This window comes from Rhinopithecus roxellana, chromosome 20 (genome assembly GCF_007565055.1).
Source record: "Rhinopithecus roxellana isolate Shanxi Qingling chromosome 20, ASM756505v1, whole genome shotgun sequence".
In the NCBI taxonomy this organism is placed as follows: Eukaryota; Metazoa; Chordata; class Mammalia; order Primates; family Cercopithecidae; genus Rhinopithecus; species Rhinopithecus roxellana.
This window is the reverse complement of record NC_044568.1, coordinates 72,363,614-72,384,085: the sequence shown is the minus strand read 5'-3', so window position 1 is coordinate 72,384,085 and position 20,472 is coordinate 72,363,614. Positions and strand designations below refer to the sequence as shown.

General features: G+C 58.4%; 2 protein-coding genes across 2 annotated transcripts; one reads left to right on the top strand and one right to left on the bottom strand.

Moving 5' to 3' along the window:
* Positions 1-219: 219 nt before the first annotated feature.
* Positions 220-2,302, bottom strand: GNG13 (G protein subunit gamma 13). Its single transcript, XM_030925617.1, has 3 exons — positions 2,233-2,302; positions 521-652; positions 220-365 (listed from the first exon to the last, which is right to left on the bottom strand). The coding sequence occupies exons 2-3, from the start codon at positions 616-618 to the stop codon at positions 260-262; spliced, it is 204 nt and encodes a 67-aa protein (XP_030781477.1). The 5' UTR covers positions 619-652; positions 2,233-2,302; the 3' UTR covers positions 220-259.
* On the top strand, positions 2,038-16,125 carry PRR25 (proline rich 25). Its single transcript, XM_010387896.2, is given in 6 exon segments — positions 2,038-2,144; positions 6,729-7,215; positions 8,468-8,642; positions 15,545-15,781; positions 15,784-15,992; positions 15,994-16,125. Coding segments are annotated over 6 exon segments (1,347 nt in total).
* The last annotated feature ends 4,347 nt before the right edge of the window (positions 16,126-20,472 follow it).

Sequence of the window (20,472 nt, the reverse complement as noted above, 5' to 3'; positions counted from 1 at the left end):
GTGGGGCCGGGAGTGGGGCTCACAGGATGGAGTGAGTGGGGCCTTGTGTAGTCTCACAGGATGGTGGGAGTGGGGCCGGGAGTGGGGCTCACAGGATGGAGTGAGTAGGGCCTTGCGTGGTCTCAAAGGATGGTGGGAGTGGGGCCGGGCGTGGTCTCACCGGATGGTGGGAGTGGGGCCAGGTGTGGTCTCACAGGATGGTGGGAGTGGGGCCGGGCGTGGTCTCACAGGATGGTGTGAGTGGGGCCTGGTGCGGGGCTCACAGGATGGTGCATTTGCCCTTTTCTACCCATGGGTTGTTCTTCATCAGGTCAGGGTTCAGGAAGGGGTCTTTGGGGATCCCATCCTCGATCCACTTCAGCAGCCTGCGGGTGGGTGGGTGGTGGGTGAGTGGTGGCACCTGGCCCCCGAGGGCCTCCTGCTGTACCTGCCCATCGGCGGTGGTGGTCATGGCTATGAAAATGAGCGGCCGGCGCAGGGCAGACAAATGAGAGGCAAATCAGGTGGGTGGGGCACTCACTCGGGGATGGTCTTGGATGCCATCTCCCGCTGGAAGGCCAGCTGGTGCTTGAGGCTCTCCACCTCTTTCTTCATCTGTGGCACGTCCCACTCCTCCATGGCGTCGGGGGCTTCCGAAGCAGCCAGCCTGGGGCTGGAGGGCACAGGAGGAAGCCACAGGGCCGAGGCTGCCAGCCTGTGGTCCCCATCCCCACTGCTCCCTCCCCGCAGGCCTGAGCTGAGCCCCCCAGGATGAAGGGGCGAGAGTCCCCACCACTGCCTGGGCCAGTACCCTGAGCCCTGTTTTCTCCACTTGTGTCTTTCCCAGGTCTACAGGCGTTGCTAGGGTGTAGGGCACAGGGTAAGTTCCCATTAGGCCCCAGCTCCCGCCTCCCCCAGTGGGATTAATTAACTGCAAGAAACTTTGCATTCTTAGCTACTCCCCCACACCCCCCAACACCTTAAGAAGGCCCCTTGCAGACAGCAGAATGGGTGCTCAGCACTGCAGGCCCCCAGCTCCCACCCTCCCACTGAGGCCCATGCAGGCTGACTCAGACCACGGTGTGAGGTGTGGAGTGAGGTCCTCAGGAGGTGGCCCCTGCCCCGCCCCGCTGCATGCCCCTCTGCTTTGCATGGGCAGAGCCCGGTCCAGAGCCAGGACTCCTGGACAGGAACGTTTTGCTGCAGTTTGCATCTCTGGCAGGTGGGGTGTGTGCTCAGGATCTTGGGGGCTCAGGCTACACGACCTGAGTCTGGGACATGGGCTGTTGGTGGCCCCTGGGTCCCCAGTGTGTCTGGCAACCACACACACATCACCTGCATGCTTTCTGCTTGTGGCCAGCCTGGGAAAGCCACAGGTTGACACCTCAGAACTGCCACAACTTCAAGGCAAGCAGGGGTGGGATGCCCCCTGCCTCTCCTACCCCCTGCCCACTCCAGGGGCCCAGGGAGTCCCTCACTCTGTCCCAACCCTGGCCCCAATCCCCAAGGTTGGGAGACAGGGCTGAACCTTGGGAGGGTGGGTCGGGGGTTGGCGTCGAGTTTGGGGGAGCCTGCCTCTGGCTGTGAAGGGGGCTCTTGGCCCCACAGTCTCTATCCCTTTGGTCGCGCAGCTGCTCCCCAGCGAGGGAGGGGCCCAGGGCTTGGGGCTGGTGGGATCCCGGTTGGGGAAGTGGGCAGACTGGCAGCAGCCGGCAGACCCGGGGTGGGAGCTCAGGGAACAAGTGGGGGCAGATTTCTGGGGAACGGTCAGGGTCATGCAGAGAGAGGATTCCCTCCTCGAGTTCCAGCACCCAACCTGCCCCCATCCCCAGTGCGGATCTTTCCTTGGAGACCCTACTCAGCCATGTGGGTGCGGGACCAGCTGCGTCCAGGTCCTCCCAGGCCTGGGGTGTTGGTGCCCCGCCCACAGCCAGTCCTCACCGCCCAGCCCTACCTTCGCGCAGCTGCTGCTGAGCCCAGCTACCTGCCCCACGCACCCTGTGGACACCCCCAGTCGCTAGGACTCGGTGGGCACTGCAGGCGGCGCACAGCGCTCAGATGGACACAGCTCCCCCGCACCGCGTGAGCTGCCTCCCTGCCTGCAGCACCGGCTGGGGTTGGGTCTCGCTGTCCGTGGGGCAGCCGCCTTCGTCCCGGGAGTTAGGGTGAGCCCATGGGACTGACCTGGGCCAGCTGAGAGCCGCGGAGCCTCAAGGCCCTCCCTAGCCCCAGGGGCCTGTTCGTCGGACCTACCTTGAAAGGTGACAGCGGAGGGACAATGATGACAAAAGCTAGGCGACTGCGAGTGACAGCAAGGGCCAAGTGATGTGCCGGGAGTCTGCCAGGCAGAGCCCTGGCTGCGCCCCGCCCCTCCCACCACCTGGGCCCTGGCGCCACCCCCATCCCCTCCTCAGGGCTGGGCTGACCCCAGAGACAGCCTATGCTGCCCAGGGCTCGCCCAGTGGGTGGACATGCAGCCAGGGGCCAGTGTGGGGCTGGTCCAGTTTCCCTGAGGGACCAGCTTGGGCCTGGTGGAGAGGTCTCCTTCCACTTGAGTGGGTGGATTCCTCAGCTGCATACCGGGGGCCTTCCCCCTCCAGTGTCCTGGGCCAGTCGGGAGGAGTGGGGATGGGACTAGGACCCTTTACTCTCTGGGGCCTCTGCAGCCTGCAGGGTTCAGGTGACCCTCAGCTGTGTCCCCCAACAGGCATCCTGTGTGGCCCATGTGGCTCACCCTGGGATGTGAGCCTCTTCCTGCTAGGGGCCCCGGTCTCCGTGGAGCTCCCTGCTCCGGCCCTATCCCCCGTTCCCAGACCAGCGGCCAGCTCCGGAGGGCAGGAGGCTGCCGTGCTCTTCAGTCTGATCTGAGCTGCGAGTGGCGGCCTGAGGCGTCTCCAGCACCGGCCCCCTGTGGGTGCTGTGGGGCATGCTGCCTCGGGAGAGGTGCACCCAGCTGCAGCGCTTGGGCAGGGATTGCGTGGCCTCGACGCTCTGGGGAGGGGGCTTCCCTTTGCAGTTCCGCATCTGTCAGCCTGCAGAGCTGAGACTGGCCCCTTTTCTGCTGACACATTTCCCTGTGTCTCCTCCCAGCCTGCCCTGGGTGCACCCCTTGGGCTCCTGTGGGAGCTGCGCCCTGTGTACCAGCAGGTGACGCACACACCAGGTTGCATCCTAGGTGGGGGCCCCCATGCAGCAACAGCAGCCTCTGGGGGCACAGGGCCAAGCTCCCCAAACTCAGTCCTTGCAGAAGCTGGGCCACCCCCGGGGAAGCCTGGGCCAGGCCCTTGGCAGGTGCTCCCAGGGCCAGGGGCCTGTGAGCAGGTAGTGTCTTCCCCAGTGTCACAGGGAACTGCCCGGCCTGCCTGGGGTGGCCCAGAGCCCTGCAGGGGTGGTTGGGGAGAGGTGGGCCTGTCCCTCTCGGGCGCCCAGGCCCCTGAAGCCACTCAGCAGGCCTCCTCGCCGCTGTGACTCTGTGAAACGGGGCCACCTGCACCTCCCGCCCTGATGGGGGTTGGCTGCATCAGAGGCGCCTCTGGAACTGGGGCACATTAGGGAAGGATTATTTTTATTACGGATTTGGGGGTGGGGTGGGGCAGCTTAAAACCCAGGGCACCAGGCCTCCTCCTCAGGGCAGATGGCTGCTCCTCTTGGCAGGGTGGGAGCTTGACGAGTTCTCCCTGGCCCCGGTGCCCGCCCTGCCCTGCCTGTGCCCTTGGGTGCTGTGACTCCGGATACACCTTAGTATCTGGGCTGCTGAGGGCTCTCCCTATGGCTGGGGGCACCACTCCGTCCGGGCGCCAGAGAGTGGAATGACTGTTGGGGGAAGCGTGTGTGCTGCCCCAGGATGCAGGCAAGGTGGGGGGACCCCAGGACATGTCCCTGCATTCACTGGGACAGCAGGTGGCTTGGAGCCAGGGCCAGGGTGGGGACACCCTGAGCTCTGCAGCTGAGTTGTGAGAGCTGGGGGTTCTGTGGCCACTCTCAGGACCCCAAATGGCTTTTGCATCTGCTCATCTGGAAGGACCTAGGGCGTCTCCTAATGGGGTCGCCAAGGCTCCAGGTTCTGGCTTTTGGGCAATTCACTGGACCCAGTAAGGTCACTGAGGGTGCCTGAGTTATGTCCAGCTCTGCCAGTGCCCCCAGCGAATCAGGAGACGAGTTGGAGTGTGGTGTGGGCCACGTCCTGGAGTGAGCACTGCCCTGTGGTCCAGGCAGATCCTGCCGGTCCTCAGTGTCTCAGGAGAGAAGCGGCTGTGTGTACCTGCACGGTGGACCTGGCCCGCCTATCTGCCCAAGCTTGAGGGCAGGAGGAGGTTGAGGGAAGTGGGGGCAGGGCCAGGGTGAGCCGAGGGCCTTGGGTCTGCTCCAGGCCCATGTCCCAGGCATGTGGTAGGTCCTGTCTCTCAGGGTGGGGGGCACCAGTCATCCCCCCCCCCCATGTCGTGTGGACCCCCAGAATCAGAAGCAGGTCCTGTGCTGACCTGGGCGGGTACAATAACCTCCACTCCCATGTGAGGGGCTGTGAGACGCCATCCTCAGTAAGACGGGGGTCTCGAAGACTGACTTCTACTTTCCTACCAAGGCTGCACTTGGACACCCCCAAACACATCCGGGCCGCGACCCCTCGAGCTGGAGTCAGCCTCGGGGTCTAGAACCTGCCTCCCCTGGCCCCACAGCTGGACCCGGCTTCAGTGATGCTTGTTGGGAAGAATGGCAGCCATTTCCCCAACTGAGTGACTGCAGCCTCCCGGGAGGCCAGGGGCTCCTTTCTGAAATTAGGCCACTAATTGGGCCGCTGGGTGAGAACACGCAGGGCTCTTTCCGCTGGCCTAGAAATGGCTGTCCCTGGCCCGAGGGGCTCCTGCCCTGCCAGGCATGGGCCTGTGCAGCTGGGCCTGGCTTGGGGCAGGGGCATCGAGACCCCATCTACAGCCAGCCGAGACCGCCGGGGAAGCACGGAAGGCCAGGGGGCGTTCACGCTGACCTTAGGGCTTGGTCCCACACTGGCACAGGGGTCTCTGACCCCCTCCTAGCTGGAAGCTGCGGCGGCAACGTCTCCCAGGACTGGCCTCTGCCTGTGGCCTCAACTCCGAGTGGGTGAGGGAGACAGCCCCCGACACCAGTCACCTCCCCAGGGAACAGAGGAACAAAGTGCTGAGCTGGGGACCCAGGGCTAGCCCCGTCCTGCACCCGCCTGTATCCTGGGCTCTGGCTGTCCTAGCGGGACCCTGTGGCCTGCTGGCCCCAGGCAGCCTGGGGGTAATGGATGAATGTGTGTGGAGGACATGCTGACTTCGCTCAGTCCCTGCAAACAAAACCGCAAACGTGGGGCCCAGGGAAATAATGAAGGACGCTTCTCTGAATCAGAGGAAGCTCACGGCAACGACTTTTATGTCCTCTGTGAAAGTTTCAAAGTGATTTTCAAAAACAATTTAAGCTCTTAAACACAAGCACAGAAAACTTCAAGGGAATCCCGGGTGCATGGTTGTCTTCCACACCTGACCTCCATTGTGTAGTCAGGGGCCTGCTAGGGGCCAGGCCGTAGCCACGCTTGCACTGCAGCCTCGGGGTAGCATGCCTGCTGCAGCTCAGTTTACTCAGAACAGCTGCAGGTCAGTGCGTGGTTACAATTGCAATTGCCGGAGGATTCCTGCTTAAGAGACGCCCGTCTCCTGAAAACCCAGGTATCTCTTTGCTAACCAGAAGTGTGGCCCGAGGCAGGAGGCCCTGGAAGCACAGAAGCCGGCTGGGCGGTGGATCCCCATGGCCTCGGACGCCCTAGCTCCTAGCCTGAGGACTGGAGGTCAGTGTGTCCCCGGAAACAATGCCAGCTGGGCTCCTGGGGATGGGGTGCTGCCCCCACTCCGAGCTTGAATGTGTTTAAGGGGAACCGATGGGCAAAATAACAGCCTGCTGGGCTCAGAGGCCCCCACCGCTGGCTACACCAAATTACTCTTTCAAGGGCATCAGCTCAAAGAGGTTGCAGATTTTCCAAAATAGACACACATTTGCTCAGCTGAGGGTGGTGGGAGGCCTTGAGGCGAGACCTTTCCAAGGTCTGTGGGGGGAGAGGAGGGCGAGTGAGTCGCGCCTTCTGCCCCAGGCCACCTCCGGTGTTGTGGTCCCTGGGGCGGCTTTCCTAGGAGCCCGCGATCCGCAGGGTGGTGGCCAGAGTCGTGTAGCAGCCTGACGGGGCCTCTGGCTTTGGGAGAGTCCCCACCCACACAGACTGACACTTGCTTTGGGATGACTAGACTGGGTGCAGTGGCTCACCCCTGTCATCCCAGCACTTTGGGAGGCCGAGGCTGGAGGATCCCGAGCCTGGAAGGTGGAGGCTGCAGTGAGCTGTGATCACGCCACAGCTCACAACAGGGAGACCTTGTCTCAAAAAAAAAAAAAAAAAAAAAAAAAAAAGATGACAGAGGTCCAGTGATTTGGCCCAAGGAAAATGAGAAGTTAAGATGGTGTGTTTTGGCCTCTGGCCGTCCCCACGGCTTCATTCAAACATTCCGGGCTCCCTGGGCTGCCACTGTAAGTGTGTCGGGGCCCAAGGACCTCCCTGTACCACGAACCACAGGACGTCCTGTGAGTCCAGGTTGGCCTCTAAGAGCCTGGACGGGTCACGCCACAGCCCATCGGGGATCCTGGGACCCCCAGTGCAGGGGGTGGTGCCGCTGCTGCTTCCAGGCCTAGGGAAACCATGCAGACGGGACAGTCTTCCAAATCGGATTGGCAAATGGGTTTGGCAGAGCCCAGCGAGACACTAGGACGGCCCAAACTGACCAGAAGCCCCCATGCAGAGGCGGCTGCTGGGGACAGCCAGGTCACCCCAAAACGGGTGGGGCCCCTGCATGCCCCACTTCCCACCCCGTGGGTCACAGGCCTCGAATGTGCATCCTGCCATGTGGAGACCAGACCACAGGTTGCCAAGCCTTGTCTTGGGAAATGGGCCTGGGGCCCTGGGCGGCTGGCACTCACTTTCTGGCTATCTCTACCACCACGTGGGGCAGAAAGATGCTGGCCTGGATTTCTGAGCTCCTCAACAGCTCAGGAACAGCGCAGTCGCTTGCCAACGCAGTGTGCGAGGCACAGACCATTCCAGGGCCTGGCCTGCGCCCACAGGGCACTCCTGCCACACGGGCCCCTTCTCACAAGGCGACACCGTCCACCCCCAATCCCTGGGGCCCAGAGCAGCCCCAGAACAGATACATGCACCCCAAAAAGGGGGTGAGTGGGGTACACGCACCCATCTGGGGACCCTGTGTGTCATCCCAAGTGGGCTGTAGCCCTGGGCATCTGGTCTGAGGTCCCAGGGCTTTGCCAGCAGAAGCCTTCAGGTGTGCAGGGTCTGTGCTAGAGGCCTCCAACTGGCCACCATGGATTCTTCACCCATGTGGCAGCACCCAGGTCCCTGCAGTGACTGAGACTTCTTGCACTCAGTGGGCAGCAGAGGGCCCCTGAGCAGCCCAGGTACGTGCAGATGCACAAGGCTGGCTGGGGCAGGAGAAAGGGAGGGAGGAAGAGAGGGGCTCTGAGGAAGGCGCCTGCGTTCCCACAGATCAATCACTTGATATTTGATGTGACCTGCAAACCTTTTATTTGCAAAATACAGAAAGTAGACGGCAGGAAGTAGCGGCTTACACCTGTAATCCCAGCACTTACGGAGGCCAAGGCGGGAGGATCCCTTGAGCTCAGGAGTTGAAGACCAGCCTGGGCAACACAGTGAGACCCTATCTCTACAAAAAAATACAAAAATTAGCTGGGTGTGGTGGTGTGCACCTGCGGTCCCAGCTATTGGAGAGGCTGAGGTGGAAGGATTGCTTGAGCCTGGGAGGTGGAAGCTGCAGTGAGCTGAGATAGTTACTGCACTCCAGCCTGGGTGACAGAGCAAGACTCTGCCTCAAAAACAGTTGAGGCCGGGCTCGGTGGCTCACATATGTAATCCCAGCACTTTGGGAGGCCAGAGTGGGCAGATCACCTGAGGTCAGGAGTTCGAGACTCACCTGGCCAACATGGTGGAAACCCGTCTCTACTAAAAATACAAAAATTAGCCAGGGGTGGTGGCCCGCGCCTGTAATCCCAGTTACTCGGGAGGCTGAGGCAGGAGATTCGCTTGAACCAGGGAGGCGGAGGTTGTAGTGAGCTGAGATGGCGCCACTGCACTCCAGCCTGCGCAACAGAGGGAGACTCCGTCTCAGGAAAAAAAAAAAAAAAGTTTGGAGTCACGCCGCGACAAACCTTTGAAGGACGCCTGGAGCTCCCAGAGCCCCCAGGAGCTCAAAGAGGCAGGAAGGATCCTCCCTACAGCCTCTGGAGGGATCGCGGCCCCCATTACCTTTTCAAAAGGTCACCCTTCCCCGCGGTGTGACCCTCAAAAGCTAGATGTGTCCCGGAAGCAGCAGCGCAGGCCCTGCACCTTCCCTCCCGCTCCCTCTGGCCGCCGGGCCTCAGCCAGCGCTGCCCCCTGTCCCGCCGGTGCCCTCGCCAGGGCCACTCGCCGCCGCCCCCTGCCGCCTCCCGATCTGGTCAAACTCCCGGGCACGAGCCCCGCGTGCAGGCGCCGGGCCTGGGCTCCTGTGGCCGTCCCGCCAGCGCCCGTCTTCCGTCCCTGCATTTAGAGAAGGGCGATGGCAAAGGCACCCGCCCGCTGACCCCTCTTACAGGTGGGGAAACTGAGGTAAGACGGTCGGGGCTGGCCGCAGGGCGTGTCGGGCCCTCGGGGCAGTCGCCCAGACCACCCGGACGGCCCCGCTCGCAGCCTTCGTCCGCGCCCGCCAACTTTTCAACCGACTCTCGCGTGCCGTTTACTTCCGCCTTGGGAGATCATTTCCGCGTCGCGGCAGGAAGGGGCCGGGCGCGCGTGACGTCAGCGCGCGACGCAGCCATCTTGGCTCCTGGCAGCGGCGGCCCAGGCCTCGGTCGTGGGCTGGGCGGCCATGTTGGAGTCGGGCAGGGGCGCCTCATATCCGGTCACTCTCCACTGGCGATGATCGATTGCATTTGACGGTCGCGACGCTGGTCGAGAGTCGCTCGAATTGCTCGAAGTTTTCTGCAACTCCAGGACCGTAAAATGTCTCGAAGATGGCGAAGGGCGTAGGCCCCTGCAGAATCAGATGATCCAGAAGGATGCCCGCTGTCTTTTTCGTCCGTTTCAGTTGTAAACCAAGAAATACCCGGGACAGGCCTCGGTGGGCTTCAGAGCGTGTCTCGGCAAGGTCGAGGTCTTTCTCCAGCGATGGTTTTGAGCCTCTGTATTAAAAGGGGGAAGGTGGGCTGTGGGGTTTCCTGTTTCTGAGCCCACGGTGGGAAGAGAAAAGGAGTGGGCGGCGGGCGGGGATCGCTGATGATGCGTCCCCAAGATGAGGGGAACGGAGAGTGAGCTCTGATCCCGCGTCTGTAGTTACTTGCCCAGGAACACAGGGAGTGGCAGTCACTTGCCCGGCTCGGTCTTCAGCTTCGTTTTGTCCTTTTGGCAGCCTGAACTGGGGTCCTGAGCTTCTACTTTCCTTTCACGCCGTCCTCCACAGTTTCCCAAATGGGTTGTGGAATGCTTATTCCCTGGAACACCTGTGAGATCCCAGGCAGAAGCCAGTGTACAGAAACGCGTTGCATCAGTAGGGATTCTCGAGAGGCAGACCAATATATTGGAGAGAGAGATGGAGAGACGGATGAGAGTGGGTTTGTTAGGGGAATGGGCCCATGTGGTTAGGGAGGCTGAGAAGTCCCGGGAGGGACACCGTCTGCAAGCTGGAGACCTGGGATGCTGGCAGCCTGGCTCAGTCCAAGTCAGGAAATGGAAGAACGGGGAGCTAAAGGTGTGACTCTCAGGCCAGGGCTGAAGGCTGAGAATCCAAGGAACCGCTGGTGTTAAGTCCTGGAGTTCCAAGGCTGGGGGCCCTGGGGTTCTGATGTCCAAGGGCAGGAGGAGGAGGAGAGAGTCCCAGTGCCAGGAGCAAGATCAGAACTCCTTTTCCCTCTTTTTTTTTTTTTGGACAGAGTCTGGCTCTGTCTCATAGGCTACAGATAATGCAATGCAGTGGCATGACCTCAGCTTATGGCAGCATCCACCTCCCAGGTTCAGGCGAGTCTCCTGCCTCACCCTCTGGAGTAGCTGGGACTACAGGTGCCTGCCACCATGCCTGGTTTAATTTTTTGTATTAGTAGAGATGGAATGTCACCATGGCCAGGCTAGTCTCGAATTCCTGACCTCAAGTGATCCACCTGCCTCAGCCTCCCAAAGTGCTGGGATTACAGGCGTGAGCCACCACGTCGGGCCCCTTTTTGTTCTCTCTGGGCCCCCAGGTGATAGACGGTATCCGTCCATATGGAGGGTCTTCCCCTCGGGACATGGACCCCCAGGCAGGCTTCTGTGGAAAGCCCCTCGCAGGCACACCCAGGCAGCGCTTTATGAGGTTTCTAGGGGCCCCTTCATCCAGCCAAGTAGGTGCTTGAGATAACCCACGGCGGGTCGGACATCTCCCTCCTCGTCCACAAGGACAGTGTCTGATTTGCCGCCTTTCCCTCCCGGCATGAGCTGGTCCAGAGAATTGTCACAAGACAAAATTACAAATTTAGTTTAAAGATCCTCTTTGGCTTCATTCGTGATGCTCGATTCGGGCAACGCTTGGCTCTACAAAGAGCAGGGAGTGCTCCGGGGGGCTGAACAGAGGAGGCTGGTTTTCTAGATGGAAGGGCCGAGGAAAACAAACAGAAAACACGGATCGCTGCCTTCAAAACTGCTTTTCTTGTAAGGGTGAAAGCAGAGAACTCCTTAATGTACCGACCAGGACCGGCCTGTTTGGGGATTTGGCTGTTATTACTCCCCTGAGTTCTTAGAAGTTCAGATAAACAACTTAGCTTCAGTTTGGTGACATCGAACTTTTTTTTTTTTTTTTTTTTTTTTTTTTAAGATGAAGTCTCACTCTGTTGGCCAGGCTGGAGTGCAGCAGCGTGATCTCGGCTCAGTGCAAACTCTGCGTCTCCGGGTTCAAGCGATTCTTCCTGCCTGAGCCTCCCAAGTGTTGAGATTACAAGCATGTGCCACCATGCCTGGCTAATTTTTGTGTTTTTAGTAGAGACAAGGTTTTGCCATGTTGGCCAGGTTGGTCTCGAATTCCTGACCTCAAGTGATCCTCCTGCCTTGGCCTCCCCAAGTGCTGGGATTATAGGTGTGAGCCACCGTGCCTGGCCACCAAGGGCTTCCTATAGATTTCATTTAACAGAAGGAAGGGAGGGGAGAGAGAGGCTGTGGTAGAGGCTGGGAGATTTGAGGAGAGGCTGCAGAGGTTGCTGTGTGGGAGGAACGGGTCCCCTCCGGTTCCCTGAGGAGGCCTGGGACGTACAGTGAGGTCTTTCTTACGTGATTTTCTAGGACAATGTCACCCACATGTGGACCCCATGGTACCTGGGCTTTGAGGGTTAGCAGAGCCTTTCATGATGTCCTAGATGGATCCTGCAGAGGCCTCAGTAGAGATGGTGTAGCGGGGAGGGTGTGGGACAGGTCTGGGTGACTTAGGACATGGAGCTAACAGGATAGGGTGTCCCTGGCTTCTTCTCCCAAACAGGCCACATCAGGATGTCCAAGGGAAGTAACACAAACCCGAACTGTGTGTGCCCCCTTGGTCCGGAACCTCTGGTCACTGGAGCAGGCTCAAATCTATGGAGGGTTTTTCTTTTTTTTTTTTTTTTTTTTTTTTTTTTTTTTTTTTTGAGACGGAGTCTAGCTCTGTCGCCCGGGCTGGAGTGCAGTGGCCGGATCTCAGCTCACTGCAAGCTCCGCCTCCCGGGTTCACGCCATTCTCCCGCCTCAGCCTCCCGAGTAGCTGGGACTACAGGCGCCCGCCACCTCACCCGGCTAGTTTTTTGTATTTTTTAGTAGAGACGGGGTTTCACCATGTTAGCCAGGACGGTCTCGATCTTCTGACCTCGTGATCCGCCCGTCTCGGCCTCCCAAAGTATGGAGGGTTTTCCTTTGGAGCTTCCCTGGGACATCCAGTGCGCTCTGGGCTGCACCAGGCTGCTCTCTGCCCAAAAGGAGACTCCCACACTGAGGAGCCAGTGGCCAGAGGACTGTACTGCGGGGAGGCAGACCTGGTTCTCAGGACACTTGATGTGGGCAGGGACTGGCCGGCCTCTCCCTCAGCGGGGAGGAGGTGTGGTGTGGAGGGACGGCTGTCCATGTGGCTGTGTTTGACTTGGGCTCCTGGCTGGCTCTGCCACTTCTTAGGGGGGTGGCAAGGGTGAGTGGCCCAACTTCTCTGAGGTCTGCTCGTCAGAGGACGGGGAGGACGATGCTGCCCACGGCTGTTGGGAGGGTGGGCTGAGACGCCGCGTAAAGTGTTTGCGCAGTGCCTGCCAGGGGCAAGGTGGGCATCATTAAAAATAATCCAGGCCGGGGGTGGTGGCTCATGCCTATAATCCCAGCACTTTGGGAGGCTGAGAAGGGAGGATTGCTTGAGCTCAGGAGTTCAAGGCCTGCCTGGGCAACATAGCAAAACCCCATCTCTCAAAAAAAGAAAAATTAGCTGGGCATGGGTGGCTCACAGCTATCGTCTGGGCTACTCAGGAGGCTGAGGCAGGAGGATCACCTGAGCCCAGGAGTTTGAGGCTACGGTGAGCTGATTCCAGCCTGGGCCACAGAGCGAGGCCTTGTCTCTAAACAAACCAAAACACATGAATACTGGCATATGCAAAGCGCTTAGTCATAGGTGAACTTAAATGGAAACTGTTAATTGAAATCAGGGCTTTGGCTGGGCGCCGTGGCTCACACCTGTAATCCTAGCACTCTGGGAGACTGAGGTGGGTGGATTGCTTGAGTCGAGGAGTTTGAGACTAGCCTAGGCAACATGACGAAAATCTGTCTCTACCAAAAATACAAAAATTAGCCAGCCTCATAACCTGGTCTCAAAAAAAAAAAAAAAAAAAAAAAAATTAAAAAGTTAAAAAAAAAAAAATTGGAGGTTACATGGTTCTGGATGGGATTTTTTTCTGTTGCCTAGAAATTGTATCTAAGGCTTAACGGTGAAAATAGAAAGTACCAAGTACTCCCGTGACAAAGGGTGGGACATAGCCTCAGAACGCTGGGGTCTGATACGTGCCTAGTCCTATGCGACAGGCTGAGAGGCTGGCGTTGGTGAGACTCAGTGGCTGGTGGGGGCTCAAGCTCTGTGGTGAGAATTCTCACCATGGTCTTCAGTTGCCCCTAGAGATGCCTACAATGGTGTGGGCTGAGTCCCACTCCCCAGATGGGGAGGTGGAGGACCACGGAGAGCCTCTGCACCCACAAGAGCAGGACAAGGAGAACGGAATGAGCGGGCAGGGCTGGGGGTGGAGGCACCCCGCACCTCAGGAGCAGGCGGGCAGGCTGCTAGTCTGAGAACAGACCACAGTCTTGCTGCTCCCAGGCGTGGGGTGTAAACAACTTAGACTTGAGACGCTCTTGTGAAGACCCAGTTCAGGGCTGGAGCACATCGTGGGGTTGGTCAGAGACAATCCTCAAAATCCTCTGCCTGGAACCCCCAACGCCTACTCCACCAGGGCAGGTGCAGGAAAGAACAACCAAATAGATCCCAACATCAGAGGACGTGCAGGTCGCACACATGTGGTCAGCCCAGAGAGCAGCATATCGGGGATTTGCAGCCAGGAATAACGTCAAGGGGGCCTTGAAAGAGCTATGTTTACAGTTCCCAAAGAGATAAATGAGGGAAGAGCAACAGAGAAACAAGAATAGGCAGACACGCAAAAAGAACATGAAAAACATAATTGTGGCCAGGCGCGGTGGCTCACACCTGTAATCCCAGCACTTTGGGAGGCTGAGGTGGGCAGATCACTTGAGGTTGGGAGTTTGAGACCAGCCTGACAAACCCTGTCTCTACTAAAAATACAAAATTAGCCAGGCATGGTGGTGCATGCCTGTAATCCCAGCTACTTGGGAGGCTGAGGAGGGAGAATGGCATGAACCTAGGAGGCGGAGGTTGCAGTGAGCCGAGATCACGCCACTGCACTCCAGCCTGGGCAACAGAGCGAGACTCCGTCTCAAAAACAAAAACAAAATCAAATAAATAAATAAATAAATAAATAAATAAATAAATAACATAACTGTATAAGTAAAACCTCACCGATGGGTTGAATGACAGATGAGTCCCCCGCTCTGGAGTGAAGGAGCGAGCCTTGACAGAACTAGGGAGATTTCCCCCACACAGGGAGAAACAGTTGCTCACTTGGTCAGGTAGGGGCTTGTCCAGGTTGATTTGTTTCCTCTTCTGTGTGTAAACATTTGGCTTCATAAGATATAGAATAAAACCATGTCATTTTTCATCCTACTAAAAAACCAGTCTACCAAAAAATACCACAGTGAACCTTTTCATACATACAACTTTATATACATGTGTGTATGTGTGTATATATGTATATATGTATGTATACATGTATACCTATATACATATATGTATATTACATGTACGTGTATATATACATATATTTATATATGTAGAGAGAGAGAATGAGGAGAGAAAGAGACTTTCAGAGTATTTCTTTCAGCTAACTTCCCCAGAGCGGAATCCCTTGGTCTAGTAAATTCTCTGTGCTCCAGTTGAAGTTTGGCAAATGACTTCTGGGGGTCTGGACCGTTCCAGCAGAAGCATCTGTGAGTGAAGAGGGCTGTGGACCCTGTTGTTAGGAGACAGAGCCAGGGCGAGGTTTCCACTCAGGTCTCCCCATCTCCTGCGGCCTCTTTTCAAAGCAGTGGATACTTTTCTTCCCTCTAAAGAGACCGTTCTAGAAGCCTAATGGCAGTGCTGGCGACACGATTGCTTCTCACGTGAATCTGCAGGTCTGTCTTGGGGCTGGACATCCGGCACTGGTGGGCATGGGAATGACAGGCTGGACCCACAGGTGGAAATTGGCAAAGCTCGTCTTCCAGAGGCACTGGGTCAAAGAGTTCCGACAGTGACCTCACCGGTGGCTGGGGCTCTGGACCCTGATGAGGTGCGGTGTCACCACAGGTTTGCAGGCAAGGAGGCCTTTGCTTGAGAAGCTTGCAAACAACCTCCCCATAGGTGCAGGCAGCCTCTGTGTGACGGGCACCTGGGGGCCTGCTGAGCCTGAACCTGGGGACCAGCTGGCAGAGGCAGGCAGAGGACAGAGGCTCCGCCCCTGCCCAGCACTCAGGCGAGCTGTGGAAGGTTCCCTCCCACTCTACAGGTGGGTGCGGAGGAGCCGCAGGCAGGCAGTGTGGGTCCTTTGTGGTGGAGGAGCAGCTGAGCGGGAGGCCACGGCAGCAGGGCTCAGCCTCTTCGAGCTGGGGGTCCAGTGCTGCCTGCCCATCTGTGAGGCGAGCACAGAGGAACCCCAGGGTGCTGTGGTGGGCAGGGTTGGGCACGACAGAGGGCAACTGGGAGGAGTGGGGCTGAGAGCTCAGGCAGTGCTCTTTGGTGCAGCTGTGGCTGGGGCCTCAAGGACCGCGTGGGGAGCCCCCGGGGTCTGTGATGCTGGCAGGAGGCGAGGAGAGGCCAAGACCCCCAGGGAGTGCCCAGGCCTGAACCCTCCAGCGCTGCTGACCTTGCAGCTGCTGCTGCGGGCGGCGACCGCTCAGACGTCCCCTCTGCCATTGCTGCGGGACCGGGAAGGACCCCGGATGGACACAGCCTCCCCCTCCAGTGCCCTAAACTCCCTGGGTCCACCCTGGCTCCCATGGTGGGGAGGGGCCGGGTTGGAGCCCCCATGGGACAGGGTGGAGGTGGGATAAGTGCCTGGAGCTCTTGGCCATCATGTGTGAATGTTTTGCTCCCTGCTGATGCCTCCCTCGCACCGTCCTGTCTGTATTGTGGACTGGGCAGCTCTCGGGGGGAGCAGTTCTGCCCCCAGGGGAGGCTGGCCAGCAAGTGGAGATGTCTGTGTTCTTCGCTGGTGTTGCCGCAGGCATCTGGCTGGTGGAGCCCAGGGAGGCTGTCCCGGCCCCTGCAACCCACAGGACAGTCCCACCGTGGAAGACGGCCAGCCCTGAGTCCGCAGTGCTCCAGGGCCGGGGACACCCCTGCCTGCCCTGGGCAGATCCTTGGGGCCACGCGGTTCAGGCCGCGCTCCTGCCCGCTGGGGTCTCCTGCCGTCCTCGCCATCACCACTGGGTGGAGCCACAGGTCCGTGTGATTGTCCCTGTGATCCCGGGTTCCGGAAGCTGGCCCAGCCCGGCTCCCAAACTCTGGTCTCAGGACCCTTCACAATCCTGAAACCTTTTGAGCTTTTGTTTATGTGCGCGGCCGCTGTGGACATTGACCCTACTAGAAATAGAGCATTTAAAAATGTTCACTTTTTCACATAAAAATAGCAATAAATCCATTGCATGTGAACATAACATTTTAATGAAAAACAACTGTTTCCCCGTAAAAAAAAAATGTAGTGGGAAGAGAAAGGAGGGGTGGCTTTCTGTTTGTGCTGGATTCTTATGTCTGCATCTGCCTGCAGGCCTGTGGCCTCCAGAACATTCCGCCCCACGCTTTCAGGAGAATGGGAAGAAGGCCAAGCATGGTGGCTCACGCCTGTAATCCCAGCACTTTGGGAGGCCGAGGCGGGCAGATCACCTCAGGTCAGGAGTTCGAGACCAGGCTGGGCAACATGGTGAAACCCCGTCTCTACTAAAATGCAAAAAATTAGTCAGGCGTGGTGGCGGGTGCCTGTAATCCCAGCTACTCTGGAGGCTGAGGCATGAGAATCACTTGAGTCCCGGAGGTGGAGGTTGCACTGAGCCGAGACTGTGCCATTGCGCTCCAGCCTGGGCGACAGAGCGAGAGACAGTCTCAAAAAAATGGGAAGGAGGCCGGGCGCGGTGGCTCAAGCCTGTAATCCCAGCACTTTGGGAGGCCGAGACAGGTGGATCACGAGGTCAGGAGATCGAGACCATCCTGGCTAACACGGCGAAACCCCGTCTCTACTAAAAAATACAAAAAACTAGCCGGGCGAGGTGGCCGGCGCCTGTAGTCCCAGCTACTGGGGAGGCTGAGGCAGGAGAATGGCGTAAACCCGGGAGGCGGAGCTTGCAGTGAGCTGAGATCCGGCCACTGCACTCCAGCCCGGGCGACAGAGCGAGACTCCGTCTCAAAAAAAAAAAAAAAAAAAAAAGGGAAGGAAACCACTCTCAGAAGTGTCATGAGAACAGGTTTGACTTTGGGGACCCCCGAAGGTTTCTGGATCCCCTTTGAGAAGCATGGTCTGGACACAGCCGTCGGACGCCTGTTGTGGGGTCTTTTTACCAACCTTGCTTTGCTGTCATTCATTCATTCAGAGACGGAGTCTCGCTCTGTCACCAGGCTGGAGTGCAGAGGCGCAATCTCGGCTCACTGCAACGTCCACCTCCTGTGTTCAAGCGATTCTCCTGCCTCAGCCTCCTGAGTAGCTGGGATTACAGATGCCCGCCACCACGCCCGGCTAATTTTTTGTATCTTTATTAGAGATGGGTTTTCACCATGTTGGCCAGGCTGGTCTTGAACTCCTGACCTCAAGTGATCCACCTGCCTTGGCCTCCCAAGGTGCTGGGATTACAGGTGTGAGCTACCGTGCCTGGCCCTGCTTTGCTGCTTTTAAATCTTTTTGTTGAAAACGAGGATCGGACGTATGTTATTACAGTTTTCAGAGTAGAAACCAGCTTGAGAAAATCCTATTTATAAGCACAGTCATTCTGGGACACGAGATTCCTTAGTCCAGAGTCACTGAGGTCTGGATTGTTGGAGAATTATTCACAGACACCCCAGAAGCAGCTGAGGAGAAGTGGGGCTGAGATAGGGGCCTGTGCGCGCAGCCAGGCTGTGCGGAAACTTGGAGTGTGGCACATGGGCCGCCGAAGCTCAGCCAGGCCCGTCTCTTCCCTTTTGGTATCTGTGGAAATGCTGGGCTGATGTCATTATGGGTGACTCTTGCTACCCTAAAAAGTTTTTTTTTGAGACAGAGTCTTGCTCTGTCACCCAGGCTGGAATGCAGTGGTGCGATCTTGGCTCACTGCAACCTCTGCCTCCTGGGTTCAAGCAATTCTTCTGTCTCAGCCTCCCGAGTAGCTGGGATTACAGGTGCTCACCACCACGCCCGGCTAATTTTTGTATTTTTAGTAGAGATGGAGTTTCTCCACGTTGGCCAGGCTGGTCTCGAACTTCCGACCTCAAGTGATCCGTCTGCCTCGGCCTCCCAAAGTGCTGGGATTACAGGTGTGAGCCACCGCGGCCAGCCAAAAAATATATTGTTTTGAGACAGGGCCTCCCTTAGTCACCCAGGCTGGAGTGCATTGGTGCGATCCTAGCTCACTTCAGCCTTGACCTCTCCTGGGCTCTAGTGATCCTCCTGCCCCAGTCTCCTGAGACCACAGGTGGGTGCCACTATGCCTGGCTAATTTTTTAAAGTTTTTAATTTTTTTTGATAGAGATGAGGTCTCACTGTGTTGCCTAGGATGGTCTCAAACTTCTGGTCTCAAATGATCCTCCTGCCTTGGCCTCCCAAAGTGCTGGGATGACAGGAATCTTAGTACTTTAAGCAAGTAACAGGTTTTCTTTTGGGCAGCTGTGGGTTTTCAGAAACATCGAGGAGACAGTGCCGAGCCCCCGTCTGTGCCCTCCCTCCCTGCAGGGTCCCGAGGAGGTAACGCCCCACACTGGCACGAACCAGGATGGACACGGTTCACCGGAGTCCTTGGCCTTCACTGAGGGGCCTTTCCCCATCCCGGGACGGTTCCCGTCCAGCTGCCTGAGCTCCCACTGGGCTGTGGCCATTTCTCGGACTTCCCTTAGTTTTGATGGTTTGGGAAGTTTTGAGGAGGGAGGTCAGGATTTCCTAGAAGGTCCCTCAACGAGGGCTTGCCATGCATTTCTTGAGGCTAGAAGGGACCCGTCGCCTTCCCTGTAGGCACCCATGTCCCTCCCCTGGCACTGGGAGGAGGTGAGGGGAACCCAGAGAAGAAGTCACGTAGGGTCAGGCCTGGAAGCAAACAAGGAATGGGGCCGGGGAGGCCTGGTGCCCTTTGGGGGGTGCGGGGGTCCCAGGAAAGAGCTGAGCACCAGGAGGGGTGCAGAAGGCCGCCCCCTCCACACCTGCTGTGCCCCATTTGTTGTGGGTGGGGGTAGGAACACCTGGGCAGCCCCCTCTCCCAGCCTGAGATGACCTGCTCTCCGCAGGGGCAGAGGCTCTGCTTTCCATGGGGGGCTCTGGGTCTCTGGTGGCTGGACTCAGCCAAGGATCCAGGTGTCCTCCTGGCCTCTCTGCACAGGCCTCAGCCCCCATCAGGCACCCCCTGCCCCGCAGCCTGCCTTGTCCCCTACAGCAGGGCTTACCCCTCCAGGCGATCTCACGGGAATGCACGTTCAGGTCTCTTTTCCCTGGAACATGCTCCGGTTTTTCTGAAGGCTGCTTCTTGGTGACTGGGGGCTCCTCCGGGCCATTCCTTAGATCCCTTGAGGCTATTCGGGGCCATCCCCAGCCTCAGGCGGCTGTGTTACAGCTCAGGGAGCCTGGGGATGGAGGACCCCGGTTCTGCTGCTGAAGACTCAGAGTCACCTGGCAAGATGGAACAAGAGGGGGAGGGTGGCTGGCACTGGGGCTCTGTCTGCTGCCTCGAGCCTTGGAGGATGCTCGGGCCAAGGCCGGGAGCGGCGGGCGTGGCTGCAGGCGTACCATGGTGGGGGAGGGTGAGGATCTGACCAGGAGGCGAGGAGGAGGCGCTGGCAAGACGCAACGCTTTGGCTCCACTGTTGGCCATCCCCTTGCTGCCCACTGTCGCCCGCCAGGCCCTCACACCTCCCTGCTCCTGGTGACAGATGGTGTGTGAAAAGCCTGTTTCCTCCCCTAGAAAAAGCACATTTGGTTCCGTTCTCCACTGACACATCTTCAGCTGAGTGACGGTGGAGGCTCCTGGCTTTTAACAGACGTTCTTAACGAGCCTCCGCTCCCTGACGACCAGCAGACGCAGGCTGACCGGCGGTTTTACACACCCCATCTGCATGGCGGCGGCCGGGCGGCCCCGCGCGGCCCAGGCAGGAGGTGACGGCAGCGCTTCTCACCGCCCTTGCTGAGCGTGTCTCTCATCCCCTCTCTCCTGTCGACTTGCAGATTCCTGCAGACTCTCGGCCTGCCTGCGGCCCCTCACCCGCGGCCTCCCTGGCTGAGGTTTCCTCCAGCATTAAAAGCAGGAAAGAACTGGCCCTGTTCCCCAGGAACTGAACTTCTGTGGCTTCATCATCAGAAACGCAAATGTTGAGTCGGCTCCTTGGGGCGCTCCAGCTGCGGGTGAATGACATGAACCAGACCTCCCCGTTTTTTGTTTTTTTGAGACCGTTTTAGTCTTTTTATCCCAAACTGGAGTGCAGGGTGCGATCTCAGCTCACTGCAACCTCACTGCAAGCTTCTGGGTTCAAGAGATTCTCCTGTCTCAGCCTCCCGAGTAGCTGGGATTACAGGCGCCCACCCCACACCCGGCTCGTTTTGTATTTTAAGTGGAGATGGGGTTTCACCGTGTTGTCC

Excerpts from the sequence above, each read along its gene's own strand:
- GNG13 (XM_030925617.1), bottom strand. The coding sequence starts at position 618 with ATGGAGGAGTGGGACGTGCCACAGATGAAGAAAGAGGTGGAGAGCCTC. Across the intron at positions 366-520 it reads GCATCCAAGACCATCCCCGA|GCTGCTGAAGTGGATCGAGG; the intron begins GTGAGTGCCCCA and ends ACCCACCCGCAG.